At 49.6% G+C, this 11,320-nt stretch overlaps 1 protein-coding gene across 1 annotated transcript; it reads left to right on the forward strand.

Annotated features, from left to right (window-relative positions):
- The first annotated feature begins 9,437 nt into the window (after positions 1 to 9,437).
- HOXC12 (homeobox C12) lies at positions 9,438 to 11,112 on the forward strand. Its single transcript, XM_043968543.1, has 2 exons — positions 9,438 to 10,032; positions 10,874 to 11,112. The coding sequence occupies exons 1-2, from the start codon at positions 9,438 to 9,440 to the stop codon at positions 11,110 to 11,112; spliced, it is 834 nt and encodes a 277-aa protein (XP_043824478.1).
- The last annotated feature ends 208 nt before the right edge of the window (positions 11,113 to 11,320 follow it).

An 11,320-nucleotide genomic window follows, 5' to 3' on the forward strand; every position in this document is an offset into this window, starting at 1 on the left:
ACAAAGTCAAAGGAATTTACTTCACTGGGACCCAATTGGCAGCACATCTGACTGACTAGAGCCTAAACCTGGATTTCCCGTCTGAAGAATAATCTGGGTTGTTGTGGCTATGTAGACACGGTCTCTGAGGTTAGAAATCGGAGGAAAAAGATATCATGGGGACATGATACATGTTGAAACGGGTTTGATAGCTTTGTGGGATGAAAAAAAAAAGCCCAGGGAACTTAGATGGTTAAGTGAGTGAATATGAAAAGGGCATTTCACTTTAGATAGAGGTGGGGATATAAACCACTGTGGATAGAATCCCTCTCCAGGGCGAGGGAGAAGGCAAGTGTTCCAAGCGGGATTCCAGTTGTCAGATGGCAGTCAACTGGGGCCATGAAGTTATCCGAAACCACCATCTCTACGACCCATTTTCTCTTTCAAATGAGTCTAGCTCCACGGAGGATAGGGAGGGGGCCAGTGTCTGACTCCCAAATAGAGCTGGAAGCTACAAGTGCAGAGAACAGAGACCCCCCTCGAAATATCAGAAATCCCCTTTTCCAGTACACCCCCGCCCCCCCCCCTCCAACCAAATGGAACCAACAGCAGTGAAAGGGCCTTTCAGACCTTTCCCTTGAGCTCCTTCAGAACCCAATGGCTGGTTAAATCTGTCCCATTTTTTCCTGTAGTTTCTTGGGGAGGGGAGGAAAATCGGGGGACCAAACGGCTGAATCAGTCCACTCCTCCTCTTTGCCAGTGTAGACGTGGCCGCTAATTTGTTTCTCTGGTCTCGTTCAATTCCTATCTCCCTATCTGGCGGAGTTAATGAGATCGTTAAGTTGTCAGGTTAAGAGACTTTTAAAAAGCAATATAGCCTAAAACAATGTTATCTCAGATTAAATCTTTATTGCGGCAATTTTTATTTATATATAATATTTTCTTTTCTCCTGAGACGCAGAAAGACCCGAGGCAACGGGTTGGAAATCGGAGAAGTTCTCTAGACTTCGCATTGATTTGCCTTGATTGCCGGGTGCCTCAAGCTTTTTCTAATTCCATTTAAATAAACGTGTCCCGGGGGTAGCAAGATTCTCCCCCCCCCCAAACCGGAGATCTCAGATACCAACAAAAATTATTTTTCTCCTCTTTTCCTCCAGCATATTCTCCCCCTCCCTCCCCAGTCGGCATTGTCTAAGTAGTCTCAACTTTCTGGGGGACTCGGAGAAGGGGACTATCTCCTTGCGTCTAAATGAGCTGGGGAGTTAACTGCGCTGGAAGGCCGCTCCCCCCAGGAAGGGAGTTTATCCCTACTATACTGTGTCCCTCAGCCTTCCCCTCCATCCAGAAATCACTTTGTTCTACTTTGACGGTGGAGATGATTGGGGGAAAAGAAGCAACCGAGTCCATTGGAGAGCCGAAGAGAGGCTCGCGAGGTCTTGAGCCCTGAAAGAGGATATTCCATGAGGGTCCCCAGAACTCCTGAGAAGGCTCTCATTTGCTTTATCAGGAAAGGTACCGAGTAGACTGGTTTGTGAAGACAGAACAGCAAATTAACAAATCAGGAATCTGTGGAAGGGATAGTCCCTAGCTCCAGGAAAGGAGCCATCTCTCCTTCAAACGCAAACATACCCAGGACCCATCTCTGGCCCTTGGAGAGGGACGGGGGACCACAAAGTTAAGACTTTTAGTTTGGAAGAGACAGGCTGGTTCTTTGGTGTTTTTTAGATATTCAGAGGGGTTGTGTTCCCTTCGTCCAAAAGCTCGTATTAGTGTGAATGTGATGGGGGGAAAGGCGGGAAGGGGTTGGACTTTTAAATTGGATGATTTGGCAGCATACCTCTCTCATCCCAACAGGTATATTGGGTGACTTAAGAAGGAGATGTGTCAATGTGTGTATGGCTGAAAGACAGACAAACAGACCAGCACACATAGGGACTGGTGCTGTGTGAAAAGATGATTATCTGTAATGTTAGTTTGGTCCTGTGTGGTGTTGTGAGAGGAACTAGAAAAACACTTGTGCTTTCTTAACTTGTCTTAGAGGCTTCTTCTCCTGCACGAGTATGTTTATGGTATTATTATTGGGTAATTTACATATATCTAAGTGTAAGTTCATTCAAATGTTCTTACGTGCCTACAAGGATGTGTGTATCACTAATCCAGTATTCTTTCTTAATTTGATTCATACCTGAGTGTCATGCGGATGTGTAAATATGTTGGGTCAATATGCATGTGCCTGGAGTGAATATATAAATGAATATTTATGTTTTCTTCTAAATTGCATCCACAAGTGCATTTCCCTCTCTCAGATAGTTCCCAAATTTGTGCTATAGCCGTTGTGTGGGACAATGTGGCTATAAAGGATGGAATATTTGGTATAAGTGTGGCTGAGAGTCTACAGAGGGTGTGGCTAAGAGCATGTGAAATAAAGAAAATTGTATATGAAAGAATGTAATGTGTGTAGTCACATAAAAATATCAAGGTGGGGGAACTTCTTTCCAGAAAACTGGGATCCTCCTCATCCCCTTTTTGGAAATTCCCAACTTTTCAAATTCCAGAGGCCCTCAGTTGTGGCCTCTAAACCTTGCTCTCCCCATTTCTGAGAGTCTTTATCCTCTATGATTGCCCTCCTCCAGAATGATCCAAGAACGGGGAAGAGGGCATTCCTGGAAAAGCTGGGCATTCCTCACTCCACCGCAGGATGCGGGATTTAGAGCAGAGTACACAGAGATATCCTGTAAAGGGAAATACACACACGCACACACACTCGCACCTTGAGCTGATCAAGTCCACTACATTTTCCATCAGTGTGTCCCCTCCTTGATCACTTTTTCCTCCACCCTACTCTCTCCAGTGGCCATCTTGCTGATCTATTGCTACTAAAGGCAGGTTCATGGGTGGGGAAGGAAGACACCAGTGCCCATTAAGTTCAAAAGGAGCACAGACTGTCCGAGGCTCACGATTATCTTCCTAAACCTTTCCCTGTTTATTGGGCTGTCCTCTCTGCCCAGGGGTCAGGTCCTGTGTGAAATTCATTCCTAAGCTCTGTGAAAGAGGAAGTGGGAGAGAGAAAGGCGACAGACCCCCAATATTACTGTCCACGACCCCGCCCCACATCCCTAGTTTAGTACTGAACTCCTCCCCCTCCCCTCACCACAAATAGCAAAGTTCAGACAGATGTGTCTGTTGACCACAATATCTGGGCGCTTGGAGACACTTGGGAGGGAGGATTGGGGACTTCAGAGGCGAAGGAACCGATGAGAGGGGGGAGTTATGGGGGGAGAACCGGCAACCAACCAGGTTTCTTCCTCTTTTAGCCTTGACCGTGACTAGGTCTTTCTGACCTTGACATCACAGGGAGCGGTGAATGATGGAGAGGAGGAGGGCAGGGGGAGGGGAGAAAGCCTTGATCTTCCGGTGGCCAGAGAGGGGGAGGGCCGAGTCGCCGTCCCCCTCTTCTCTCCCATCCCCTCCTCCTCTCCCCCCACCCTGCCAGGGAGCCCGCCCGCTTCTGTTTACAGATAGAGGAGGTGTCGTCTTCAGTCTAGACAGGGAAGCTAATAACACCAATAAAAGGAGGAGAGAAACTGTCCCTAAGTCTTCTCCCTATTCTTCAGCCTTTGGCCTGGGCCCTTCCTCCCCCACCCTCCTCAGCCACCCCGGATTTAACTTTCCAATTGGGGCTGGGGTGGGGGGGGTGAAGAGAAAAGAGAACTTCGTGATGCTAACAGCACCCCCCTCATCCCCCTCCGACCATAGTCACAGAGGTAAGTTTTCGCCGCGCTAGATCCGGGCTACACTCCAGGGTAACTGGCCATTTACTAGCCAGAGGGCAATTTGGGTTGTCTGCTGGGGTCTTGATCTCTCTTCTTATTCCCATCCCACGGTTAGCTTCCACCACCACCTCCACTTCCCCCCCCCCCAACTTTCCTAGTAAAAGAAAGGAGAAAGTCGGGATAGCTTTTCCTTTGATTGGAGGAGGGAAGGGGAAAAGGTTTGAGAGGCCACCTTCCTAGGGGTTTCGAACCCAGCAGAAGCCTAAAAGCTGGGCAAGAAAAGGGCCGACGTCTGGGCGCTTTACCATAGGCCACGGTCATGGCCAGCCTGCTGAAGCAGAGGTATATAGGGCCAATTCTCTTCCACCATCACTACACCACCCCGTCACCTTCATTCGGAAGGCAATGTGAGAGCAAAGAGCAAAGGGCAGAGGGGAGGGGAAGAGTGCCAGAGGCAGCGTGGCTACCAGGGAAGGGGGCAGAGGCTCGACGATGGAGAGCTAAGGCCCAGGAAGCATTAGTCTTATGGGGCCGTCTGTGGTGGTGTGTGGGTGTGGTGTTTGGGAGATTTTTTTTTTTTTAAAGCTTAATCCCTGCACCTTTCTGGAGTCTCGGCCGTCCCGACACTAATTCACTAGGCGGAGGAGATCCTCTACTGGCGGCGGAGGGGAAAATGTAATACAACGAAAATATTTAACTGTTAGCTTGCCAACCCTGCTTCTTGGAGAAGGAATCCAGGCTCCCCTTTCACCCAGGATTGGGAAGGTGGAAAAAAATATTCAGATAATTTCTTTTCACTTCCTCTCTACTGAAATATGGCCCTTGTAGTCTCTTGGACTATGAAGGTTCCCCAACCCCACCCCGCTTCCATACCGTCCCTCTGTACTGCAATCTGGGGCTGCTAGGTGCGCCTCTGGGTGGGGGTAGACTAATACAACATCAGTTAATTTCTTGGAGGTGAAGATGGGCTCCTGGCCCCTAATGCCAAACCCAGATTCTCCCAGCCTTGGCCTTTCCCCTAGTTAGGACAGTTCGTCCCCCGCCCCCTCCAATTCCACCTCCATCCCCACCTTCTACCAATCTAAACCTGGAGAGATAAGTGAACCCATCAGATGGCTTGCGCCATGGGTTCTCTCTCACATTCTTCAGCACCACTCTCTGAAAAAAGAGAATCCCTCAGAATCACCCACTTGATTTTCATACAGCTTCTTTCAAATGAGGGACAACTGAGAGAAAAGGGGAAAGAGATTCCCTAACCCCCAGCTCTAGGAAAAACAATGATACATGTAGTGAGGCTCCTTAGGAGATTTCTTTTCATCTACCCGCCCCCCCCCCCAACCTCACAGCACACACCCTTCCATCTCCACACCTCACAAGCAAGTGCTAGTTTCCCAATTCCAAATGTCCCAGCCAGGCAAAACCATCGAAGTATAGGAATCGAGGGGGTTCAGTTGACGAGGGCAATCTCCATTCTCCATCCCTCATCCTAAATTCCTTCCTCTTCCGCCTCCCCCCTTCTTCCCTAGCTAACTTCCCTCCGGGGGGTCTAAGTAAGTAGCACCATTTGCATAAATGGCAGACCCTTTTTTTTTTCTTTCCCCTCTGCAAACTAGACAGTGACCTTGAACTGGGCCCGCCAGGAAGGAAAGAGCATCGCACCCCCAATGATTCCAAACCGAAACCCAGCCGCAGTAAAGATGCGGTGGTGCCCCAGCTGTCTCTGGGAAGCCCCTTCTCCAATGGTAGGCAAGAAGCAGGTCCGCTCGGGTTGGCGAATGAAACACCTTCTGGAGGGTCCAGTGGGGACAGTGCCTGTGGGGCTGCGAGCTGAGTCTGTAGGAAATTTCGCCTCACACCGATTTAGGGCCGTGAATGGGATCAGAAACAAAGGTGTGGCCGTGGAGAGAGTCTCTGTGTATGTGTCTCTCTTGAGTGGGACCTCAGGAAAGTGTATAATCAAGATTTTTAAAAGGATTTATAGGAGATTATCCATTCCGTCCGTTTTAATTAATCCAGGAATTAATTAGTGAGGGAATTGCTGAATTTAGGTGACCAAGATTGGGAAGCTGATTTTTGTCTCTGCCTTTTATTTGATTAATATCTCCCTGTATCTGTCGGCATCAGTCAATAATCCTCGTAGGGTTCTTGTTCTCGGTCCAAGGCCGTTTATCCATCTCTAAGACTGAATCGCTTCTGTTTTACGCCTTAATCCTGCGTCGCGGAATTGACTGAGGTAGAAAGGTTTCCACAATAGGATCAAATTGTGTCTCTCCTTCTGTTTTACGGCTAGGGACCTAGCCTTATGTGTGTCCTCGCTGTAGCTTCCCGGGAATGCGCTGCTCTGCCGGCGTCTTTGGTGGTGTCCCGAATCCGTTGTTTTTCTGGGTCTGCCACCGTGATAGGATGGGCAAACCCGGGAGTTGGGGTTATATAAAGGGAGTGTTGCTTAGGTTCTAGGCAGGTTGGGGGTAGATTGGCAAAGGAGACTCGGGTCAACATAAACTGGACCCTGGGTGGGATCAAAGCAAAATAGGTTGGGGAGAAAAGGGACTTTGCGGAGATTGGGTGGTTTTGGTTGCCTGGGTCCCTGATTTCCACACAATGAAATATTTCATTTTCTAACATAAAGGGAAGGAGACGAGGGAAGAGCTGAGGAGGGAGGCGTGAGTGAACTCAGGAGGGGGTGGGGATGGGGGTGGGGAAGGGATATGGCATTCCCTGCACTGTGTTCTTAGACTCATTCTGCTTTCTGAGAGGGAGGAACGAAGGAAAAAAAAGGGAGGGGACGACAGTCTTTGGTGTAAATGGAGATTTTTTTTACCCCCTCTGGAGCCCTGATGACTTAGGCACATTTTGACTCCACCAATGATAATTTTATTCTTGTCAAGACAACCCAGAAAAAAACAACAGATCCCTTAGTGGGGAAAAAAAATCCTCAAGCGCCCCCACCCCCAACTCCCATACATCTGGCTTCATCTATAGCTAATTTGTCCAGTTTTCTGCTTTGTCTGGGCGCTGGTAGTCCAGGAGAATTGGGTACCGAGGAAGAGAGGCTTTCCAACTGCTTACTCAGACGGGGAGAGGCAAAGAACCCTTCCCTATTCTATCCTCGGAGAAAGAGAAAGGGAAGGGACTCGAAAAGAAGGGAAAGAAGAATCCTATTCCCCACATAGGAATTGCAGGAGCTTGGAATATGACTGTACTAATAACTAGCCCCTTCAATGATATTAACAGAAACAAAAGCCGACTGCTAGGGACCTGCCCAACAGGGCCCTGGGTGTCAGTGTGAGTTTGCACCGGATCCTTCTCATAAAAATAACAATAATAAGATATTGCTCATTTTAGCAAAACAGCTTAAAATAATAAGAAGCACCATTTCAAATATTGACGGTAGTCTCACTTGAGCATAATTGTCATTGTGGTTCCCACAATGAGAACCTGGGAAGGATAGTATCGGAGGGCTGAATGTGGAATTGATTGTCATGCGGGCTTGTCCCCAGTTAGGAAAAAGACAGAGACTTGTCCCCGACTCTAGTTTTCCCTTCCTTGGGCCAGAAAGGCTCTGCTGCAACTGGAAAGGACCAATATTAAAATAGCATCTTTCCACGAGCCAGGCTCCTTCCCCGGGCGCTCGTTTTGAGGGCTCCTTGCACTCTCAGGATGAGGATTTAACCGGGGATGGAAGGTGAGGGTGGGTAAGCAAACTCCCGGACACCCCACCACTACCAATAGGAAGACATGCATAGGGAAAGGGGTGAAGCGGAGAGATGTTGCCAAGAGTAAGAGAGCCCGTCTGATCTAGAGGACAGGCGGGTGGAGTGGGGGGGGGGGGGACGACGTATTTCTGTCTGTCTCAGAGACGATGGTTTTAGGATATGAAATCGTCCAGGGAGCAGTGGAATTTGAAGAATCTGGATTTTTTTTTCCTCCATGAAATGTCCCTTTAGCAGACAGAAGGCAAAAAGAATATCTGTATGTAGGTCTCCTTTTTCTTTAGCTAATTGTCTAGTTATCAACTGGTGTGTACACACGCATATACACACAGAAATATATATATATAATCTGCATATTTTTCTTCCTCTATTAATAAGTCCAGTGTCTCTGGATTCCTCTGAGCTTTTTTTTTTTCTTTCTGACGTTCATTCTGCCTTTTGTCTCTCTTAAAAGCTTGGGTCTACAATATGCCAAGAATTTCATTGAAACTTGAAATATTTAGCCCCAAGTATCCGAATACTTGGTCTACACCGACTCTAAGCTCTAGGATATTATGAAACATCCAGAGTTTTGCTATTACTATTTTTAATCTGGAGGTTCAGCACACCGTGGACAAGGTCAAAAATTATCTATTTTCCTGTTCGGTATTTAATTTCCCTTAGCATCTTTGTCTTTATTTGCAGACATCCAGGTATTTAATTGAAGCTATCAATACCATTTTGGAGGTAAAGGAGACTTTCGTACAAATTTCTTTTCTTCATGTCCCCATTCTCACTCCAGGGTGCACAATGGAAGTTACTGATGTGGATTGGTCTGGGCTAGTACTACTTCCTCGGCTCTAGACCCGTACGGATCTCGGTCTCCCAGCTAAACCCTGGGCTCCAGCCGAAGCCGCGTCTTCTGCTAGGCTGGTTTCTTCTTCTAGGGCAGGCGATTGCCTTGATTCTTTGGGGTCTTCTTTCTCGGAAGCCTTCCTCCTCGTTTCTCCCCAGAACAAGTCGTGAGGAAGGAGGTAATCTGTTGCAAGTAATCTTTTAAGGAGCGGACCCCACTCGGATTCGGGCAGAGGGAAGCGTGTGGAGCAGGGTGTCTCTTTCCCTCTTGCCTTCCGCATTCGTCCTTCGCTACAGGGAGTGGAGGTAGATGGATAAGGTGTGTTGTGGGAGGGAGGAAAAGGAAAAGAGGGCCCGGGGCATCATTTTCCCTCCGGATCCCCCACCCCACACCCCCAAGAGTCTATGGTGCCCTCTCCCAACTCCTGGAGTGAAACCAATGGTAAAACAGTGAGAACAGGTCCCGGAGGCAGAAGGGGAAAGAGAACCCGGCGAGAAACATGTTCTCCCCCCCCCCCCACACACACACACACACTTCTCTCTACTGTAAATAAACCCTGTAGCCAAAGGGCTCATCCGTCTCCTTAAACAGCCAGTAAACTTTATATGACACAATATCTAATAGTAATTTATTGGGGAGATATTGTAAATTCCAACGGTTTTAGTTAATAAAGGAGCTAATTAAAGAAGGACGGGCTGCGTTCGGCCAGCTGTTGGCGAAAGGATACATGAGGGGAGGTAGGTGGAGATGGTGTGGGGGTGTGCGTGTGTCATTGGTGTGTGTATGATTTTTGTGTGTTCTTTTCCTATTCCTTCCTCTCCCCAGGTTGAGCCACTGCTGCGCTTCTTGGGTTGGATTTTGTGATTTTTTTTTAGCAACTAGAATCTAGCGAATTACCCCCTTCCACAACGTAACACCCCCCTCCCCCAAAGAAAAGGAGAAGAGAGAAGTTGGTGTTGGCTGTCTATGTGTATGGGGGGGGGGGGTCTTTTCATTCCCCACCCCCTCCTCCTCCTACCCCTCCTCCAGCAGGAACCCATGTGACCGGCCAGTGGCCAATGGGACGCGTCCGCAGGTTTAACTATGTTTAATGTCAGATAGCAATAAAGTAGAAGCTCTCGGTCGGGCCCCGCGGAAATGGGCGAACATAATCTCCTTAATCCCGGGTTTGTGGGGCCGCTGGTGAATATCCACACAGGGGACACCTTCTACTTCCCCAACTTCCGCGCCTCGGGGGGGCAGCTTCCCGGCCTGCCTTCCCTGTCCTACCCCCGGCGCGACAACGTCTGTTCCCTGCCTTGGCCGTCGGCGGAGCCGTGCAATGGCTATCCCCAGCCCTACCTCGGCAGTCCCGTGTCGCTTAACCCGTCCTTCGGCCGGACGTGCGAGCTGGCCCGGGTGGAGGAGAGCAAATGCTACTATCGCGAGGCGTGCGCCGAGGGCGGTGGGCTGAAGCGCGAGGAGCGAGGGCGGGAGGGGGGCGGGCTGCTGCAGCTCGAGCCGTCGGGGCCGCCGTCTATGGGCTTCAAGTATGACTACGCTGCAGGCGGCGGCGGCGGCGGCGGCGGGGGGGATGGCGCCGCAGGCCCCCCCCACGATCCCCCTTCCTGCCAGTCACTCGAGTCCGATTCCAGCTCGTCCCTGCTCAACGAGGGAAACAAGGGCGGCGGCGCGGGAGATGGGGCCAGCCTGGTATCGCCCCTAGGCCAGGGGAACGGGCTCTCGACCAGTGGTAAGGATCACTCCCTCCATTTCAGCCAAGAACCTCTAGTGCAACACAGAGCCGGGCTCTCTGTCGCGACAAGGGGCTAGCCGCGTGGGGCGGGCGACTGACGGAATTCAGGAACTGGGAGTATTCGGAGTGGCTGGGGATGGCAGAATGTTTGGCTAGAGAGCGCTTCTTTAAAAAAAAAAAAAGAAAAGGGGAGGGGGGAAAGGCCTATAAACATGTAAATATCCCTATAAAAGAAAATGAGAGATTCCCTTTCCGCCTGCCTGAGGGTTGAAGGCCAGGAAGCTCCAGGGGGTAGGAGTTAAGGGTCCATTTCCTTCCTCCCAATGGTCCCACTATCCTGTCCTCCTTCACCCTATCCATGCCACCCTGGCTCCCTAAATCTTTCCTTCCTTCCTTCCTTCCTTCCTTCCTTCCTTCCTTCCTTCCTTCTCTCCTTTCTTCTCTGTCTCTGTCTCTTTCTTGTGTCTCTATCTCTGTCTTAAAGCAAGTGGATATTGTTTATTTTTTCCCATTGGGCCATGCCAGTCCTAAAATTCCCTGAGCAAGAGAGCGGGTTCCCCAGGAAAAGGGAGCTAAGGAGAATTGGGCGAAAAAGAGGGATTGGGAGACGGAGAGGACAGAAAGTATGACTGAAAAAGAGGAGCAAAAAGATAAAGGGTTATGAAAGGAGAGGGAACATTGTGGGGAGTGTTGGGGAGCAGTAAAGAAAGGGAATAAAGGACATGGTGAGGGGGACAAGGGAGACTAGGGAAGGACTGAGTTATTTTTTTTCTTTTCTGTGTTGTCAACTCCTCACCTTCCAAAGCCAACTGTCCTGTGCCCACTCCCTCCTCCCCAGGCGCCCCTTGGTATCCCATGCACACCCGGTCCCGGAAGAAGCGCAAACCCTACTCAAAGCTGCAGCTCGCGGAGCTGGAGGGAGAGTTCATGGTGAACGAGTTCATCACGCGCCAGAGGAGGAGAGAACTCTCGGACCGCTTGAATCTTAGTGACCAGCAGGTCAAGATCTGGTTTCAAAACCGGAGGATGAAAAAGAAAAGACTTCTCCTCAGGGAGCAGGCCCTGTCCTTCTTTTAGGGAGATCAGAAGGAGGAGACATCAGACTTAAGCCGAGTTCCTGGTGAAGAGAGGGGGAGAGCCTCACTCCCTGGCCGCCTGGCCGCTTGACTGCCTGCATCAGACATTGTCACCCGCTTATAACGCGAGGCAAAGGGGCTGTGCCCCCTCTCCGGGTATTTTTGTTATGTCTGTTTCGATAATCAGTTCCTTTCCAACACATACCATG

The sequence above is a fragment of the Dromiciops gliroides genome, chromosome 5 (assembly GCF_019393635.1).
Source record: "Dromiciops gliroides isolate mDroGli1 chromosome 5, mDroGli1.pri, whole genome shotgun sequence".
Lineage (NCBI taxonomy): Eukaryota > Metazoa > Chordata > Mammalia > Microbiotheria > Microbiotheriidae > Dromiciops > Dromiciops gliroides.